The sequence below is a fragment of the Piliocolobus tephrosceles genome, chromosome 15, assembly GCF_002776525.5.
Source record: "Piliocolobus tephrosceles isolate RC106 chromosome 15, ASM277652v3, whole genome shotgun sequence".
In the NCBI taxonomy this organism is placed as follows: domain Eukaryota; kingdom Metazoa; phylum Chordata; class Mammalia; order Primates; family Cercopithecidae; genus Piliocolobus; species Piliocolobus tephrosceles.
Window position 1 is genome coordinate 92,211,148 of NC_045448.1, and position 20,498 is coordinate 92,231,645.

General features: G+C 42.4%; 1 protein-coding gene across 2 annotated transcripts in view; it reads left to right on the forward strand.

Moving 5' to 3' along the window:
• TTL (tubulin tyrosine ligase) overlaps positions 1-20,498 on the forward strand; it is a 52,152-nt gene that overhangs the window by 17,951 nt on the left and 13,703 nt on the right. For both annotated transcript variants that reach the window (XM_031934146.1, XM_023194919.3), the window contains exons 5-6: positions 1,585-1,854; positions 13,587-13,730. In XM_031934146.1, the coding sequence (XP_031790006.1) occupies positions 1,585-1,854; positions 13,587-13,730 (414 nt within the window). The remainder of the gene's footprint in view (positions 1-1,584; positions 1,855-13,586; positions 13,731-20,498) is intronic.

Here is a 20,498-nt window from a genome sequence, read left to right on the forward strand (position 1 = left end):
TTCATGTCCATAGCTTTTGTTTTTTTTCATCTGAAAAAACTGCCATGGTATACGGTGGGGAGAGGGACATGGAATATGAGGAAGAGTTTGACCATGTTTAATATGTTACCAAAATTGAGCGCAGCTGAGCGGAACTGCGCTTCTGTACCTAATTTTCTATTTGTCTTTCTTTTTTTTTCCATCTAGGAAATGTTACTACAATTATGGATTTTCTTTTCAAAAAAATATTCTTTTCTGGCCAGGCACAGTGGCTCACGCCTGTAATCTCAGCACTTTGGGAGTCCAAGGTGGGCAGATCACCTGAGGTCAGGAGTTCGAGACCAGCCTGGCCAACATGGTGAAACCCCATCTCTAGTAAAAGTACAAAAATTAGCTGGGCGTGGTGACAGGCACCTGTAATCCCAGCTACTCGGGAGGCTGAGGAAGGAGAATCATTTGAACCCGGGAGGGGAGGTTGCAGTGAGCTGAGATTGTGCCATTGCACTCCAGCCTGGGCAACAGAGCGAGACTGCTGTGTCAAAAAGAAAAAAAATCTTTTCTATGAAAATGACTTGTGGATTCAAAGAAATGAATATAAATGTATGATCTTGCTTATGGAATAAACTGAGAGATATACATGGAACACGTAATTCAGACACAACAGGTTGTGCAACCTTGCCACATAATTTCTCCTCACTTCATTATTTGTGTCCCACTCTGTGGATTTTATGACCACACCTCAGGGGATTGTACGTTTCTGAGCAAAGGGCTTGGCATGGAGAAAGAGGTTGTGTGGTGCATTCTAAAGCTAAACAGCCCTGCCTCTTCAGCTTACCCTTAGTCTTGCTGTCAGCTCCTTGCCAAGGACTCTGTCTCCTTGATTGCTTTATAATGATTTGTCGCTTCTTGAACATCAACCCTATGTCAAATCATCTTCAGGAGGAACGCTATTAAGATTACTAGAAGAGGAGACATGACGAATGGAGGTTTCATATGTGAACCTTAAAATCCACCCCATCTAGGGCTGGGTGCAGTGGCTTATGCCTGTCCAGCACTTTGAGAGGCCAAGGCAGATGGATCACCTGATGTCAGTATTTCGAGACCAGCCTGGCTAACATGGTGAAACCCTGTCTCTACAAAAAAACACAAAAATTAGCTGGGCGTAGTGGCATGCACCTGTATGTAATCCCAGCTACTCAGGAGGCTGAGGCAGGAGAATTGCTTGAACCTGGAAGGCGGAGGTTGCAGTGAGCCAAGATCACACCATTGCAATCCATCCTGGGCAACAAAAGCAAAACTCCGTCTCAAAAAAACCAAAAAACAAAAACAACCCATCTGAATCTCTTCAAAATGCTTTATTTATCTTTTGATCAAAGTCTCCTTGTTATTTATGGTAAAATGTTTTGTTTGCCTCACTGTAGTGATAACTCACTATCTTAGCTAAATCATAATATGCCTCTTATAGTTTTAGAAACGTCCTCCTTCCCTAGTTGCCTCCCACTCCTCACCTACCCCCTAAAAGAAGTCAAGACGTGGGGACTGATGTATATAATATGCAGAAACTTTGGATGACTTGAGTAAAGCCATGTTTTTGTTGAATTGCAGAAGCTGGGTCTTGGTGGATCATCAGTATAATATCTACCTCTATAGAGAGGGTGTGCTTCGGACTGCTTCAGAACCGTATCATGTTGATAATTTCCAAGACAAAACCTGCCATTTGACCAATCACTGCATTCAAAAAGAGTACTCAAAGAACTACGGGAAGTATGAAGAAGGAAATGAAATGTTCTTTAAGGAGTTCAATCAGTACCTAACAAGTGCTTTGAACATTACCCTAGAAAGTAGTATCTTACTACAAATCAAACATATAATAAGGTAACTTAATTGTATCTTTTTTGATTACGTGTTTCTTCTTGAAGGAGCTTTAGGTGTCTATGCCTTTTAACAAATTGTTTCATATAAGTTGTCTAATTTATGGGCAAAAATTTTTGTAATATTCCTTTATTTTCCTTTTAATGTCTGTAGGTTCTGTAATGATGTCTTCTCTTTCATTTCTGATCATGAATTTATATATATATATATATATATTTTTTTTTTTTGGTAGAGTTTTGCTCTTGTTGCCCAGGCTGGAGTGCAATGGTGCGATCTCGGCTCACCGCAACCTCCGCCTCCTGGGTTCAAGCAATTCTCTTGCCTCAGTCTCCCAAGTAGCTGGGATTACAGGCATGTGCCACCATGCTGGGCTAATTTTGTATTTTTAGTAGAGATGGGGTTTCTCCACATTGGTCAGGCTGGTCTCGAACTCTTGACTTCAGGTGATCCACCCCCCACCCCTTGGCCTCCCAAAGTGCTGGGATTACAGGCGTGAGCCACCATGCCTGGCTAATTTATATTTTCTCTCTATTTTGCTTGGACAGATTGACTACACATTTATCAATTTTATCAATCGTTTCAAAAAATTAGCTTTTGGTTTTGTTGATTTTCTCTATTTTTCTTTTCAGCTTATTTTATTTATGCACTTTATTATTCTCTTCCTTTTGCTTTTTGGAGGATATAATTTACTCTTTTTCTAGTTGTGCTTTTTGTTTGTTTGTTTTTTAAGAGATGGTGTCTCATTTTATTGCCCAGGCTGGAGTACAGTGGTGTGATCATAGCTCACTGCTGCCTCAAACTTTTCGGCTCAAGGGATCTTCCTGTCTCAGCCTCCCAAGTAGCTGGGACTACAGGTGTACACCACTGTGCCTGGCTAATTTTTTTATTTTTTGTAGAACTGGGTCTCACTGTCTTGCCTGGGCTGGTTTCAAGCTCCTGGGCTTAAGCAGCCCTCCCATCTTGGTCTCCCAGAGTGCTGGGATTATAGATGTGAGCCACCATGCCCAGCCTATTCCAGTTTTTTTTTTTTTTTTTTTTTGAGACGGAGTCTTGCTCAGTCGCCCAGGCTGGAGTGCGGTGGCACGATCTAGGCTCACTGAAAGCTCCGCCTCCCGGGTTCACACCGTTCTCCTGCCTCAGCCTCCTGAGTAGCTGGGGCTACAGGCGCCCGCCACTACGCCCAGCTAATTGTTTTGTATTTTTTTAGTAGAGACGGGATTTCACTGTGTTAGCTAGGATGGTCTCGATCTCCTGACCTCATGATCTGCCCGTCTTGGCCTCCCAAAGTCCTGGGATTACAGGCGTGAGTCACCGCGCCCGGCCTCCAGTTTTTAAGGTGAAAGGTTAAATAATTGATTTGAGATATTTCTTGCTCTTTTTTTTCTTTCTGGTTTTTTTTTTTTTTTTTTTTTTTGAGACGGAGTTTTGCTTTTGTTGCCCAGGCTGGAGTGCAATAATGGCACACCAGCTCACCACAACCTCTGCCTCCTGGGTTCAAGTGATTCTTCTGCCTCAGCCTCCCGAGTAGCTGGGATTACAGGCATGTGCCACCATTCCCAGCTAATTTTGTATTTTTAGTAGAGACGGAGTTTCTCCATGTTGGTCAGGCTGGTTGAGATACTTCTTTTTTAAAAAAATAAAAGCATGTCTCAGTTTCCCTCTAAATTTTGCATCAGCTGAATCCCACAGATTTTGCTATGTTTTCATTTCCATTTCATTAAAATATTTTCTAATTTCCCTTATGATTTTATCTTTGATTCATGTGATTTAGAAATTTTTGTTTAATATCCAAATATTAGGTCAGGAAGAGACATTGTCTGGTTTCATCTTTAAAAGTTGCTAAGATTTGTTCCATAGCCCAGAAGGTCTTTTAGTAATGTTCCATGTGCACTAAAAGAATGTGTACTTGGCTATAGTTGGGCAGAGGGTTCGTTTTTATTTTTATATTTTTTGAGACAAAGTCTTACTTTGCTTCCCAGGCTGGAATGCAGGGGCACAAACATGGTTCGCTGCAGCCTTAACCTCCTGGGCTCAAGCCTAAGTAGCCTAGGTAGCTGGGACTACAGGTGCATTCCACCATACCCACCTAATTTCTGTATATTTTTTTTGTAGAGACAGGGTTTTGCCCTGTTGCCCAAGCTGGTCTTGAACTGGGCTCAAGCAATTCTCCCATCTTGGCCTCTCAGAGTGCTGGGATTACAGACATGAGCCACTGCACCTAGCCTTATTCTGCTTGTTCTATTTATTACTCTTGATCTTAGCCAAAAGGCTGAGAAGCGATGCATGTTTTATTTATTATTGAAAAGAGAGGTACTGAAGTCTCCACATATAATTATGGATTTGTATATGTCTTTCAGTTTTGTCTGTTTTTGCTTCATGTCTTTTGATTATCTGTTATTAGATGCATATATATTTAGGATTATTATATCTTCTTTGGGAATTGACTCTTTTATTTATCATTATGTGATTTTCTTTCCTTTCTTTCTTTTTTTCTTTTTCTTTTTCTTTTTTTTTTTTTTTTTGAGGTAGTCTGACTCTGTTGCCCAGGCTGGAGTTCAGTGGCATGATCTCAGAACTGCAACCTCCACTTCCCAGGCTCAAGCCATCCTCCCACCTCAGCCTCCTGAGCAGCTGGGACTACAGGCACATGCTGTCATACCTGGCTAATTTTTGTATTTTTTTTGTACAGACAGGGTTTCACTATGTTGCCCAGACTGGTCTCGAACTCCTGGGCTCAAGCAGTCTACACACCTCAGCCTCCCAAAGTGCTAGGATTATAGACGTGAGCCAACATGCCCAGCCAGTATTTCTTATTTATTTATCTAATTTTTATATAACCAATCTAGCTTTCTTTTAATTAATGTTTCCATGGTATATCTCCATGTTTTGAGTATGTTTCCATCCTTTTATTTTCATTCTATTCTATTCTATACTGTCCCTAGGTATTATATTCTATATTTAAAGTAGTTTTTTGGTAGACAGCGTATAGTTGGGTTTCGTATTTTTATTTTATTTTATTTTAATTATTTGAGACGGAGATTCAATCTTGTTGCCCAGACTAGAGTGCAATGGTGCAGTCACGACTCACTGCAACCTCTACCTCCTGGGTTCAAGCCATTCTCCTGCCTCAACCTCCAGAGTAGCTGGGATTATGGGCATGTGCCACCATTCCCGGCTAATTTTGTTTTGTGTTGTGTTTTTTTTTTTGTTTTTTTTTTGAGACGGAGTCTTGCTCTGTCGCCCAGGCTGGAGTGCAGTGGCGCAATCTCGGCTCACTGCAAGCTCCGCCTCCCAGGTTCTCGCCATTTTCCCACCTCAGCCTTCTGAATAGCTGGGACTACAGGCGCCCACCACCACGCCCAGCTAATTTTTTGCATTTTTAGTAGAGACAGGGTTTCACTGTGTTAGCCAGGATGGTCTCTATTTCCTGACCTCGTGATCCTCCCACCTTGGCCTCCCAAAGTGCTGGGATTACAGGCATGAGCCACCGTGCCCAGCCTCATTTTGTGTTTTTAGTAGAGATGAGGTTTCTCCCTGTTGGTCAGGCTGGTCTTGGAACTCCTGACCTCAGGTGATCCACCTGCCTCAGCCTTCCAAAGTTCTGGGATTACAGGCGTGAGCTATCGCACCCGGCCCTGTATTTTAATTTTAATCCAATATGATAATCACTGTCATTTAATTGGTGTGTTTATACTACTTAAATGTAATGTAATTATTGTATTGGACTCACATCTGCCATCTCATTATTTGTCTGTCCCCTCCTTTATTGTAGTTTTTGTTTTTGTTTTTTGTGTCTCCTTTTCCCATCTTCTTTTTAATTATGTGAAATATTTTTAGAGTTTTATTTTAATTTTTCTGTTGAGTATTTGGCTCTCTGTCTTGTGTGTGTGTGTGTGTGTGTGTGTGCTTGCTCTAGAAATTACAATATAGCTATCAATTGTTTCACAGCCTTCTTAGAGTTAATAATTTACCACTTCAAATAAAATGCAAAAACCTTATAACATAGTTCACTAACTCTTGCCCTCTATGTTATAGTTATCATATGTATATATCTACACATTGAAATCTCTACCACATAATGTTATTATTTTTGCTATCAACAGTTTATATATATATATATATATATATTTGTACAGGTATGATAGATTATCAGGTTGGATTATTTTTAAACTATAAAACCAAACTCTATACTGTCTATAAGAAACCCACTTTATAAAAGGAGAAAAATATTCTTTTATATTTACCCAGATGCTACTTTTGTATTTCCTTCAGTTGGGAAGTTCTGAGATTCTCTCTGGTATAATTTCTCTTCAGACTTAAGCATTTCTTTTAGAGTTTTTATATTTACCCATATACTTCCTTAAGTTTTAAAGTTCTGAGTTTCTCTCTCAAGCATTTCTTTTACAACAGTTTTGCTGCTGGTAAATCCTCTTAGTTTTCTGTCACCTGAGAATGTGTTTATTTCACCATCTTCCTGAAAGGTATTTTCACTGGATTTATACAAATATAATATTAAGCAAAAAAAAAAAAAAAATGCAATAAATACAAGCTATATAGAAGATGCATACAAATTTATTTCACTTACATAAATTTAAAAAACAAGTAAAATTAAATAATGTTTTATTTAGCTGAATACCCATGTATGGTAAACATGTAAAGCAAAACAAAGAAGTGATAAACATAAAATTCAAAACAGTGGTTATTTCTATCCCAGAAGGAAGGCAAAAGGGACACAGGGAAGAGGCTTAAAGATAGTGGATGGTAGGCCGGGCGCGATGGCTCACGCCTGTAATCCCAGCACTTTGGGAGGTGGAGGCGGGTGGATCACGAGGTCAGGAGATGGAGACCATCCTGGCTAACACGGTGAAACCCTGTGTCTACTAAAAATGCAAAAAATTAGCTGGGCGTGGTGGCGGGCACCGGTGGTCCCAGCTACTCGGGAGGCTGGAGAATGGCGTGAACCCAGGAGGCGGAGCTTGCAGTGAGCTGAGATTGCGCCGCTACATTCCAGCCTGGGTGACAGAGCAAGACTCTGTCTCAAAAAAATAAATAAAAAGATAGTGGATGGTAGGTACATTTATGTAATTAATATTACATATATTTAAAACTCACAAGACAGCATTCCTATGATTATAGTTAATATTCATTTAGAGTTCCCTACACATTTTCACCTTTTATGGTTTCTCTTCCTTTCCTACATTCCCTTGCTTTTATCTAGGATCATTTTCCTTATTGTTAAGAAACTCATTTTTAGGCCAGGCACGGTACCTCACGCCTGTAATCCCAGCACTTTGGGAGGCCGAGGTGGGAGGATCACTTGAGGGCAGGAGTTCGAGACTAGCCTGGTCAACATGCTGAAACCCTGTCTCTACCAAAAAATGCAAAATTAGCTTGCACGCCTGTGGTCCCAGCTACTCAGGAGGCTGAGGTGGGAGAATCACTTGAACCTGGGGGTGCGGAGGTTGCAGTAAGCCGAAATTGTGCCGCTGCGCTCCAGCGTGGGTTACAGAGCGAGATTCTGTCTCAAAAAAAAAAAACAAAAAAAAAACTAATTTTTAGTAGTTTTTAAGTAGAGTCTGCTGTGATAAATTAGTTATTATTTGTCTAAAAATATATTTTGTCTTATTTTGTTAAGGACATTTGCTCTGGAAATAGATTTCTAGATAAGCAGTTAATTTCTTTAATGCACTCTGAAGGGTGCATACCGTTGTGTTCTGGCTTCCATCTTTTCTGCTGAGAAGTCAGGTGAAATCTTACTATTGCTGTTAATGTATCTTTTCTCTATTTTTGAGATTCCTTTACGTTGGTTTTTATAAATTTTACTATGAGATTTGTGTAGTTTTCTTTGTACATATTCCTGCATTTGGGTTCATAGTGCTTCTTGCACTGTGGCTTGATATATTTTACCAGTTTTGGAATATTCATGGATGTTATACTTTCCATTGTGTCTTTTGTTCCATTCTGCTCTTCTTCTGGGTCTCTGATTACATGATTGTTAATGCTTTTCACTATTTCTCACACTTTTATGGCATCTGTGTATCATTTTATCTCTCCATGGTTGTACTCATTCTTCTGACATCTTTGTTTGCTAATCCTTTCTTTATCTATTAAAACCTATTAACAGTTTTTAAAAGGTAAAAGCTTTTAAAAGCTGCTGGTAAACTTGCCTATTGAGTTCTTGATTTTAGTGTGCTTTTTAGTTCTGAAATTTCCATTTGTTTCTTTTTTTCATATGATAATTGTCTTATGAAATTCTCCCACTTGCCTCGTATTTTCTTGAAGATAATGGCAATTCTTTAACATCCTTATCTGATAACTCCAAAATCCAGATTACCCATGGCAGAGTAATCCCGAGTATGCCCTGTGTATGGGCTGCCTTTGGCCTATAGCTTCTTTTTGTAAGGTCTGTGGGCAAAGAATGTTTTATATATATTAAAGATTGTAAAAAATGAGAATATGCAACAGAGGCGGTACATATCCTGTAAAACCTAAAATATTTACTGTCTGGCCCTTTATAGAAAAAGTTTGCCAACTCCTGACTTTTACGTCTGTTTCTATTGTCTCTTTTTTCTCTTGGTCTTATTTCTAAATATGCCTGGGAGTAGTTTTTTAGCATTAGTGTTCATTTACTACAGTCTGCTAAATCTAGTAAAGATTTTTTAAATGAGGTGTAACATGCACAAAGTGTACAGTTTGGTGAGTTTTCAGTTATGCATATACTCAACCTAACTGTGATGTAAATAAAAATATAAAACATTTACAGCATCCCAGAACACTCCTTTGAACTCCCTCAAAATATATATTCCTTGCCAGAGCAGCCCCGGGGGCTCATGCCTGTAATCCCAGCACTTTGGGAGGCCGAGATGGTGGATCACAAGATCAGGAGATCGAGACCATCCTTGCTAACACAGTGAAAGCTCATCTCTACTAAGAAATACAAAAATTAGCCAGGTGTGGTGGCGGGTGCCTGTAGTCCCAGCTACTTGGGAGGCTGAGGCAGGAGAATGGCTTGAACCCGGGAGGCAGAGCTTACAGTGAGCTGAGATTGAGCCACTGCACTCCAGCCTGGGTGACAGAGTGAGACTCCCTCTCAAAAAACAAATAATAAAATACATATATTCTCTGCCAAAGTCAGCCACTTTTCTGACTTTTATCACCTTAGATTCATTTTAGTTGTTCTTAAACTTTATGTAAATGGAATACTATATTTATTGTTTTATGTTCAACTTTTTCCGGTGTTATATCTGTGGCATTCATCCATATTGTTGCACATAACAGTAGTTTATCCTTTTTATTACTGCGTAATATTCCATTGTGTAAATATTTCAGTTTATTCCTTCTGTAGTTGGTAGACATCTGGGTTTTCTCTCTTATTTTAGACTTATAATCTATCTGAAGTTGTATATCAAGTTTCATGTCTTTCCACAAGGATATCCCATTGACCCAGGGCCATTTGTGTGTAAGACTATCCTCTCCCCACTGCATTGTGTTGTGTCTTTGTTACAAATCAGGTGGCTGGCTGGGCGAAGTGGCTCACACCTGTAATCCCAGCACTTTGGGAGAACAAGGCGGGTGGATCACAAGGTCAGGAGTTTAAGACCAGCCTGGCCAACATGGTGAAACCCTGTCCCTACTAAAAATACAAAAATTAGCCAGGCATGGTGGCATGCGCCTGTAATCCCAGCTACTTGGGAGGCTGAGGTAGGAGAATTGTTTGAACCCGGGAGGTGGAGATTGCAGGGAGCCAAGATCATATCACTGCACTCCAGCCTGGGCAACAGAGCAAGATTCCATCTCAGAAATCAATCAATCAATCAGTCAGTCAATCAATCAGTCAGTCAATCAGGTGGCCGTTTATGTGAGGGTCTGTTCCTAGGATCTCCGTTCTGTCCCATTGTTCTACCATCCACCACGTCAGTGCTACCCTGTCACAATGACTGAGACTTTTTCCTTACCATATTCTCACGTAGAGCCCAGTAGAATAATTACAGGGCATGGAGTCCCATTTCTTCAGGGAGTATAGGTGGTTGGAATTCTGACACCAGATAAATCAAGTATGCTGGGAAAAGAATTCCGTTTTAGGCAAAAGCTTCATTGGAAGTGTGCGGCCCCCTCTCCGCATTGTTCAGTGCTGTTCAGAGTGTGGCTGCTGTGGTGCTATAAATGCTCCCAGCAGCTCTCAGGTTTGCTTTCTTTCCATCTAGCCTCCCCCTAACTTCCCACTCCAGCCAAAAAAAGATGCACTGTGTAAGTCTCTGATGATGGATAAAAATCCTTTAAAGTGAATTATTAATCTTGAGCTTTCAGCCAAAAAAAAAAACAAAATTAGTTTTGCTTCTAATTCTCAGTTTTTCCTTTATGCTGGAATGTAATACTTCTTTCAATTTTATTTTATTTTATTTTATTTATTTTATTTTATTTTATTTTATTTTATTTTATTTTATTTTATTTTATCTTATTTTTTTGAGACAGAGTCTTGGTCTGTCACCCAGGCTGAAGTGCAGTGGCACGATCTCATCTTACTGCAACCTCCGCCTCCCGGGTTTGAGTGATTCTCCTGCCTCAGCCTCCCGACTAGCTGGGATTACAGGCATGTGCCACCACTCAATGCTAATTTTTTGTAGTTTTAGTAGAGACGTTATTTCGCCATCTTGGCCAGGCTGGTTTTGAACTCCTGACCTCAAGTAATCTGCCTGCCTCAGCCTCCCAAAGTGCTGGCATTACAGGCATGAGCCACTGCGCCCGGCCTCCATTTTATATTTCAGTATTTTCTCTCTCTCTTTTTTTACCATGAGCATCTATTCAACTTTGAAATCTTCCTTAATTATAATATTTTAAAGAATATTCTAATTAAAACAGGCTAGGTACGGTGGCTCATGCCTATAATCCCAGCACTTTGGGAGGCTGAGGCAGGCAGATCACTTGAGCCCAGGAGTTCAAGACCAGCCTGAGCAACACGGCAAAACTCTGCCTCTACAAGACACAAAAAAATTAGTAGGGTGTGGGGGTGTGTGCCTATAGTCCCAGCTACTTGGAAGGCTGAATTAGGAGGATCGCTTGAGCTCGAGGAGGTCAGGGCTGACTGCAGTGAGCCATGATTGGGCCACTGCACTCCAGCCTGGGTGACAGAGTGAGACCCTGTCTCCTGCTTTTTTTGGAGAGAGAGTTTCGCTCTGTTTCCCAGGCTGGAATGCAAAGGTGTGATCTCGGCTCACTGCAACCTCCGTCTCCCATGTTCAAGCGATTCTCCTGCCTCAGCCTCCCGAGTTGCTGGGTTGCTGGGATTGTAGGCATGCACCCCCACAGCCAGCTAATTTTTTTTTTTTTTTTAAGCAGAGAGCCAGGGTTTCACCATGTTGGCCAGGCTAGTCTCAAACTCCTGACCTAGAGTGATCCACCTGCCTCGGCCTCCCAATACTCTAGGATTACAGGTGTGAGCCACCTCGCCCGGCCAAGAATATTTTAATTAAAGCAAAAGTTAAGGATATTCTTGTGTAGAACAGGTATTTTTTTTTTTTAAATGTGATATGTGCTTGTCAATGCAGGTTGAATATGAATGGGAGAAGAAATTTTTATTATAATTGGTTTTTGAATGAGTCATCTTAAAAGAACCATTTAAACCAAAATAGTTTTTAAAGGTTTAAATGTATCCATTAAAATACTTTTCTTTTTAGGAAAAAAGAAAAGGAGATTGAAGTTTGTGGGGGGCTAAGGGAGGAGGATTGACCCTGGCTTCAAGTTCACAAAGGCCTCAGTTCTTTATTAAAGTCATGAGTCAAAACCTGCATCTAGAGCTACGTCTTAGTCACACGAACAACAGTTCCCTGTATCTTTCTTTGTTTTGTTTTGTTTTGTTTTTTTTGGAGACAGAGTTTTGCTCTTTCGCCCAGGCTGGAGTGAAGTGGCGCTATCTTGGCTCAAGGCAACCTCTGCCCCCTATGTTCAAGTGATTCTCCTGCCTCAGCATCCCGAGTAGCTGAGATTATAGGCACCCACCACCATGCCTGGCTAATTTTTGTAATTTTAGTAGAGATGGGACTTCGCCATGTTGTCAGGCTACTCTCGAACTCCTGACCTCAGGCGATCCACCCCCCTCGGCCTCCCAAAATGGTAGGATTACAGGCATGAGCCACCGTGCCCGGCCGACCCCTGTATCTTTTTCCTTCCAGGTACACAGCTGTGTAGAAGGACATTTATCTTTGGTACCCCTAGAGTCATTGTAGCACATTTAATTTACTGAGAGAAATATTTTGCCCCAGCATTCAGTTGGGTGAAAAATCAGGAAAGATCTTTATAAAACAGAAATGGCATAGGTTTTCTGGGATAGTTGTAGGTAAGAGGTATTTATTATTCCTAAATAATAGATATATGGTTATCATAATGAAATATGAAAAATTGTTCATAACAGTAACATTTATTAAATGCTTCCTAGGTGCCAGGAGTTATGACAACTTCCTTTTGTAATTATCTCATTGAACATCACTTGTCCAAGATTTTGGCCTGACTTGAGACTTCATGTTCATTCATTATATTTCCGAGATTCACTTTCAACTTTTTTCTGTATCACTAAAATCGCGCCATTTTTCCATTCATTGTTGCTAATAATACTTCTATATTTCAACGTTTAGTTTCAACTTGTATAGCTCTTAAGTCTTTTAATTAGCAATAATTTGCCATTAGAACTAGAACTAGTGAAATCATGAGGTCAACATAGTGTTTTTGCAAATCCTGCCCTTCACCAAAGGGCAGTCCATTCTTTTTTTTTTTTGAGACAGAGTCTTGCTCTGTTGCCCAGGCTGGAGTGCAGGGGCCGGATCTCAGCTCACTGCAAGCTCCGCCTCCCAGGTTTACGCCATTCTCCTGCCTCAGCCTCCCGAGTAGCTGGGACTACAGGCGCCCGCCACCTCGCCCAGCTAGTTTTTTGTATTTTTTAGTAGAGACGGCGTTTCACCGTGTTAGCCAGGATGGTCTCGATCTCCTGACCTCGTGATCCGCCCATCTCGGCCTCCCAAAGTGCTGGGATTACAGGCTTGAGCCACCGCGCCCGGCCCCGGGCAGTCCATTCTTTACATGGCAAAGATACGTAGAAATGTTCTATGTGTTATAAACAAACATGGCAGCAGCCCAGCTGTTGGAGGAATCTTCATTTATAGAGGCTACAGTGACTCGGCACTCTACTGCTTCTTGAGACATGGGAAAGTGGCTATTGCCTGGAAGAACATGAGTCGTTGCAGAGTTTTCTAACAAATGCTTGATAAGTAACATTCTCTTGAATAACCTAATGGTAATAAGTTGAAAAGAGAGAAATTAGGCCGGGCATGGTGGCTCGTGCCTGTAATCCCAGCACTTAGGGTGGCTGAGGCGGGTGGATCACCTGAGGTTGGGAGTTCGAGACCAGCCTGACCAACATGGAGAAACCCCGTTTCTACTAAAAATACAAAATTAGCTGGGTGTGGTGGCACATGCCTCTAATCCCAGCTGCTTGGGAGGCTGAGGCAGGAGAATCGCTTGAACCCTGGATGCGGAGGTTGCAGTGAGCCAAGATCACGCCATTGCACTCCAGCCTGGGCAAGAAGAGCAAAACTCCATCTCAAAAAAAAAAAAAAAGGAAAGAGAGAATTAAGTCAAAACTGATATTTGTATTCATCTCATATAAAATCTTTTAAGCATACCTCATGTCTTCCTTCTCCTTTGACCACCCTGTTCTAATGAGCATTTCCCCTCCCACCTCATAGGAACTGCCTCCTGAGCGTGGAGCCTGCCATTAGCACCAAGCACCTCCCTTACCAGAGCTTCCAGCTCTTCGGCTTTGACTTCATGGTGGATGAGGAGCTGAAGGTGTGGCTCATTGAGGTCAACGGTGCCCCTGCGTGTGCTCAGTAAGCCTGCACGTCATTGTGTTTTCACAATGGGAAGTTGGTTCTGCAGTTGGGATAGTCTGGGTACAAGTGTAGACACTTTGACTGCTGTGAGGGAGGATGCCACATTGATAGGAGACCCTTGGGAGGACTCTGTCTGGCAGGGGGCTTTGCGGAGTCATTTCTTTTCCCATTTCCCCGTGTATTGTAAGCAGATAGGCCCAGTGCGGTGTCCCATGCCTGTAATCCCAGCACTTTGGGAGGCCAAGCCGGGTAGATTGTCTGAGCCCAGGAGTTCAAGACCAGCCTGGGCAACATGGCAAAACCCCATCTCTACAAAAAATACATAAATTAGTCAGGCATGGTGCTGTGTGCCTATAGTCCCAGCTGCTCGGGAGGCTGAGGTGGGAGGATCACTTGAGCCTGGCAGGTTGAGGCTGCAATGAGCCATGATTGTGCCACTACATTGCAACCTGGGTGACAGAGAGAAACACACTGTCTCAAAAGAAAAAAATATAAGCAGATAGCCTGTGCTCAGGTGGGTGGTAGATGCCATGGGAGTGTTAAAGCTCATTACCGCCAGAGAGACCCGTGTGACAAGCTGAGTGAGCAGGATCCTGTGATGTGGCAACCCAGAAGTTCAGGGGCTCCTGAGGCAGGAAGGAGTCTGAGAAGGTATCTTAGACATGGTGGGTCTGGAGCTGGAGCTGGGGTACAAGAAAAGAGGATTCAGCTGCACCAAAGGGTGGTGGGGAGAGTCTTCCGAAAGACGTGCTGCGTCCTGCAGGTTCGCCCTGTCTCGGGCTCTGCAGGTCTGGGAGATGCCCAGAGGAACAGAAGCTCCCGAGAACCTGCCCACTGGAACTTCTGCTCCTCTCGGGAGAAGCCTGGCTGTAGTATGAGTGTCATGGAGTCATTAAGGAGGAAGGAAAGTAAGAGAGGACCTTCTGTGGAGGGCCTTATGTTTCAGGGAAAGTCATTTGGATTCAATTCTCTTGTGCTGAGGGTTCTTCTTTCATGATCTACTTTCATCATGTCAAGACCCTTTCATGGTTCCCATCTACATCTTGAAGAAATTGAGTGATTTTTCAAAATGTTTAAGAGAAAGTCCTGTACTTGCAAGGGACAGCATCAACGCACAAGTTGTTCTTTACATAGAAGCTAGGCCTTTACCATTGCCTGATGGTTGCGACAGGCATGATTCCATCTTGTTCATCAGTCTCTGCAGCTGATAAGTGCTTATTAGGTGCTGCCTACCTGGCCAGGCTCTGTATGAGGCATGGGTTCACAGTGGGGGCAAAGAGAGACACAGGCTGTACCCTTCTTGGGAAGAGACTGTGGGCAGACAGAGACCAGGCAGATGTCAATTACAAACGAGGACAAGTGCTTTAATGGAGAACAAAGGATGCTGAAAGGTAACGTAACTGAGCCAAGGGCCCACGATGGGAAGTAATGTTGGAACTGAGATCTGAAGGCGAAATGCGAATTAGATGGGCTAAGGGCGGAAGAAGGCAGGGCTCCGCACCTTCCCTCGCCAAATTGACAGTAGTGTCCCCAGTCTTACCCACTGTCCTTTCTATCAGGGGTTTGTCCCTCCATGGTGCTCTAGACCTTACCCTCCTCCTGATCCTGTCCTCTCATCTGGCTCATTTACATTGTCACCTTTTTCCCTCTCTGATGCGTAGTTCTCATCAGCATACACAGTCCCAGCAGATTTTCCCAACTATTCAAAAAGATGTCCTCCCCGATGCCACATCCTGTTCCAGCAATCACACCTTCTCCGGTTCCCTTCACAGCCAAGCTTCTGGAGAGCAGCCTCTGCACAAGCTGTCTTCTCTTCCTCTGTTCCCATCCATGCTCCAGTCCATTCCAGGCTGGCTCCCATCCTGATTGCCCCACAGAAGCTGTTCTTTGCAAGTCCCCAGCAAAGTCCTTATTGCCACCTCCAGCAGCCTCTTTCTGTTCCCACCCCCTTGGACCTGTCAGCAGCATTCGAGGCAGCTGACAGCACTGGCTGAGCTGCTTTCCTGTCGTGACTGGGCACATGGTACTAGGCAGGCTTGCCTGGGGAGGTGTGGGCAAGCTGGGCTCCGTCTTCCTCATCCAGTGCCTCTGATCTTAGGCCTGGGTGTTTGTCTCCTCTCTCTGTATGTGATCTCAGCCAACTTCATGATTTTGAAATTACCAAATTACATCACAGCCCAGAGATACAGACTAGTATCTGCACCTGCCTTTCCTGCCAGAGTGTCCCCCGATCTCAGTCGGTCGCCACCCCCACTCCCCACAGAGACAAAGCTCGAACCTGACAATGATCCTGCCTCTGCCTCTGCCTTCCCTTCCCCTCCAGTCCTGCCCATCAGGGCCCTGTGAGTTCTGCCTCTAGCCTCCGGAGTCCTTTGCCCTCCATTTGCACTGTCACCCCTGCATAGGTCATCTTCCACCATAGTGAAGGCTTTGGCATAGAGCCTCCTAACTGGGGTGCATTTCTGCTCTTGCCCCAGTGAAATTCATCCTCCCAGAGTGTAAAGCGGACACCAGACCATGCCATTCTCCAGACTTCCCATTGCACCTGGGACACAAACCAGATTCCTCCCTCCATCTGCAAGGCCACTGCCTTACCCACCTCTCCAGCTTCATCCCAAGTCACATTTCCCTTGATTGCTCTTATCTGCAGTGGGCCTTTGTGCTTTCTGTTACCTGTGTATGGAATCCCCACCACCATTACCACCACCACCAGCCTTACCATGGCTGGCTGCTTCTTTACCAAAACAACATCTTGAGGAAGCTTTCCCTGAACAGTCCTAGCTCTGATTTTCTCTAGTCAGAGCCTTTGCAGTTTCCCTTATTACTCTGTCATCAGACTAACTCATCAGAAGAAACTGTGTGTGTGTGTGTGTGTGTGTGTGTGTGTGTGTGTGTGTGTGTGTGTGTGTGTATCAACCCCTTCTTCTTTATTCTACCCTGTCATCCATTCTGTCCACCTTCTATTCATCCCTGGGTCTTCGTTTAGCTGCCACTGGAGAGTCTTCCCCTGTCACTGGGGAGTCTTCCCCTGCCACCGGGGAGTCTTCCCCTGTCACTGGAGAGTCTTTTCCAGTGTCCCTTCAATTATGCTGAGTTGGTCCTTTTCCTGGGTGCCCCTCCCTGTAATGCAAGATGACTCTTACATGCTCTTGAAATCGCCTGCCTTCCCCACCAGTTGTCTGTCCTGTTCATCTGCAAGGCCTTCCATAAATATTTGCCAAGGGAATGCTTTATCTTCATGCAAAACCTTCTGAAGCATTTGTATATAGAGTGGTAACCAGTTTTATTTTATTTTATTTTTGACTTTTGATTATTATTATTATTCTTATTATTAGACTTTAAGTTCTAGGGTACATGTACACAATGTGCAGGTTTGTTACATGTGCCGTGTTGGTGTGCTGCATCCATTAACTCATCATTTACATTAGGCATATCTCTTAATGCTATCCCTCCCCTTTCCCCCCACCCCGCAATGGGCCCCATTATGTGATGTTCCCCATCCTGTGTCCAAGTGATCTCATTATTCAGTTCCCACCTATGAGTGAGAACATGTGGTGTTTGGTTTTCCGTCCTTGTGATAGTTTGCTCAGAATGATGGTTTACAGCTTCATCCATGAACTCATCCTTTTTTAATGGCTGCATAGTATTCCATGGTGTGTATGTGCCACATTTTCTTAATCTAGTCTGTCACTGATGGACATTTGGGTTGGTTCCAAGTCTTTGCTATTGTGAATAGTGCCGCAATAAACATACGTGTGCATGTGTCTTCATAGCAGCATGATTTATAATCCTTTGGGTATATATCCAGTAATAGGATGGCTGGGTCAAATGGTATTTCTAGTTGTAGATCCTTGAGGAATCGCCACACTGTCTTCCACAATTATTGAACTAGTTTACAGTCCCACCAGCAGTGTAAAAGTGTTCCTATTTCTCCACATCCTCTCCAGCACCTGTTGTTTCCTGACTTTTTAATGATCGCCATTCTAACTGGTGTGAGATAGTATCTCATTGTAGTTTTGATTTGCATTTTGCTGATGGCCAGTGATGATGAACATTTTTTCATGTGTCTGTTGGCTGCATAAATGTCTTCTTTTGAGAAGTGTCTGTTCATATCCTTTGCCCACTTTTCAATGGGGTTGTTTGATTTTTTTCTTGTAAATTTAAGTTCTTTGTAGGTTCTGGATATTAGCCCTTTGTCAGATGGGTAGATTGTAAAATTTTTCTCCCATTCTGTAGGTTGCCTGTTCGCTCCGATAGTAGTTTCTTTTGCTGTGCAGAAGCTTTTTAGTTCAATTAGACCCCATTTGTCAATTTTGGCTTTTGTTGCCATTGCTTTTGGTGTTTTAGTCATGAAGTCCTTGTTCATGCCTGTGTCATGAATGGTATTGCCTCAGTTTTCTTCTAGGGTTTTTATGGTTTTAGGTCTGACATTTAAGTCTTTAATGCATCTTGAATTAATTTTTGTATAACCTGTAAGGAAGGGATCCAGTTTCAGCTTTCTACATATGGCTAGCCAGTTTTCCCAGCACCATTTATTAAATAGGGAATCCTTTCCCCATCTCTTGTTTTTGTCAGATTTGTTAAAGATCAGATGGCTGTAGATGTGTGGTATTATTTCTGAGGGCTCTGTTCTGTTCCATTGGTCTGTATCTCTGTTTTGGTACCAGTACCATGCTGTTTTGGTTATTGTAGCCTTGTAGTACAGTTTGAAGTCAGGTAGCGTGATGTCTCCAGCTTTGTTCTTTTGGCTTAGGATTGTCTTGGCAATGCGGGCTCTTTTTTGGTTACCTATGAACTTTAAAGTAGTTTTTTCCAATTCTGTGAAGAGAGTCATTGGTAGCTTGATGGGGATGGCATTGAATCTATAAATTACCTTGGGCAGTATGGCCATTTTCATGATATTGATTCTTCCTATCTGTGAGCATGAAATGTTCTTCCATTTGTTTGTGTCCTCTTTTATTTTGTTGAGCAGTGGTTTGTATTTCTCCTTAAAGAGGTCCTTTACATCCCTTGTAAGTTGGATTCCTAGGTGTTTTATTCTCTTTGAAGCAGTGCGAATGGGAGTTCACTCATGATTTGACTCTCTGTCTGTCTGTTATTGGTATATAGGAATGCTTGTGATTTTTGCACATTGATTTTGTATCCTGAGACTTTGCTGAAGTTGCTTATTAGCTTAGGAGATTTTGGGCTGAGATGATGAGGTTTTCTAAATATACAATCATGTCATTGGCAAACGGACAATTTGACTTCCTCTTTTCCTAATTGAATACCCTTTATTTCTTTCTCCTGCCTGATTGCCCTAGCCAGAACTTCCAACACTATGTTGAATAGGAGTGGTGAGAGAGGGCATCCCTGTCTTGTGACAGTTTTCAAAGGGAATGCTTCCAGTTTTTGCCTATTCAGTATGATATTGGCTGTGGGTTTGTCATAAATAGCTCTTATTATTTTGAGATACATCCCATCAATACCTAGTTTATTGAGAGTCTTTAGCATGAAGGGCTGTTGAATTTTGTCAAAGGCCTTTTCTGCATATTTTGAGATAATCATGTCGTTTTTGTCTTTTGTTCTGTTTATATGCTGGATTACGTTTATTGATTTGCATATGTTGAACCAGCCTTGCATCCCAGGGATGAAGCCAACTTAGTCATGGTGGATAAGCTTTTTGATGTGCTGCAAGATTTGGTTTGCCAGTATTTTATTGAGGATTTTTGCATCAGTGTTCATCAGGGATATTGGTCTAAAATTCTCTTTTTTTGTTGTGTCTCTGCCAGGCTTTGGTATCAGGATGATGTTGGCCTCATAAAATGAGTTAGGGAGGATTCCTTCTTTTTCTATTGATTGGAATAGTTTCAGAAGGAATGGTACCAGCTCCTCTTTGTACCTCTGGGAGAATTCAGCTGTGAATCCATCTGGTCCTGGACTTTGTTTGGTTGGCAGGCTGTTCATTATTGCCTCAATTTCAGAGCCTGTTATTGGTCTATTCAGGGATTCAACTTCTTCCTGGTTTAGTCTTGGGAGGGTGTATGTGTCCAGGAATTTATCCATTTCTTCTAAGTTTTCTAGTTTATTTGCATAAAGATGTTTATAGTATTCTGTGATGGTAGTTTGTATTTCTGTGGAATCGGTGGTGATATCCCCTTTATTGCATCTATTCGATTCTTCTCTCTTTTCTTGCTTATTAGTCTTGCTAGCGGTCTATCAATTTTGTTGATCTTTTCAAAAAACTAGCTCCTGGATTTATTGATTGTTTGAAGGGTTTTTTGTGTCTCTATCTCCTTCAGTTCTGCTCTGATCTTGGTTATTTCTTGCCTTCTGCTAGCTTTTGAATGTGTTTGCTCTTGCTTCTCTAGTTCTTTTAATTGTGATGTTAGGGTGTCAATTTTAGATCTTTCCTGCTTTCTCTTGTGGGCATTTAGTACTATAAATTTCCCTCTACACACTGCTTTAAATGTGTCCCAGAGATTCTGGTATGTTGTGTCTTTGTTCTCATTGGTTTCAAAGAACATCTTTATTCTGCCTTCATTTCGTTATGTACCCAATAGTCACTTCAGGAGCAGGTTGTTCAGTTTACATGTAGTTGAGTGGTTTTGGGTTAGTTTCTTCATCCTAAGTTCTAGTTTGATTGCACTGTGGTCTGAGAGACAGTTTGTTACAGTTTCTGTTATTTTTTATTTTGTTTTGAGATGGAGTCTTACTCTGTCACCCAGGCTGGAGTGCAGTGGCGCAATCTCGGCTCACTGCAAGCTCCGCCTCCCGGGTTCATGC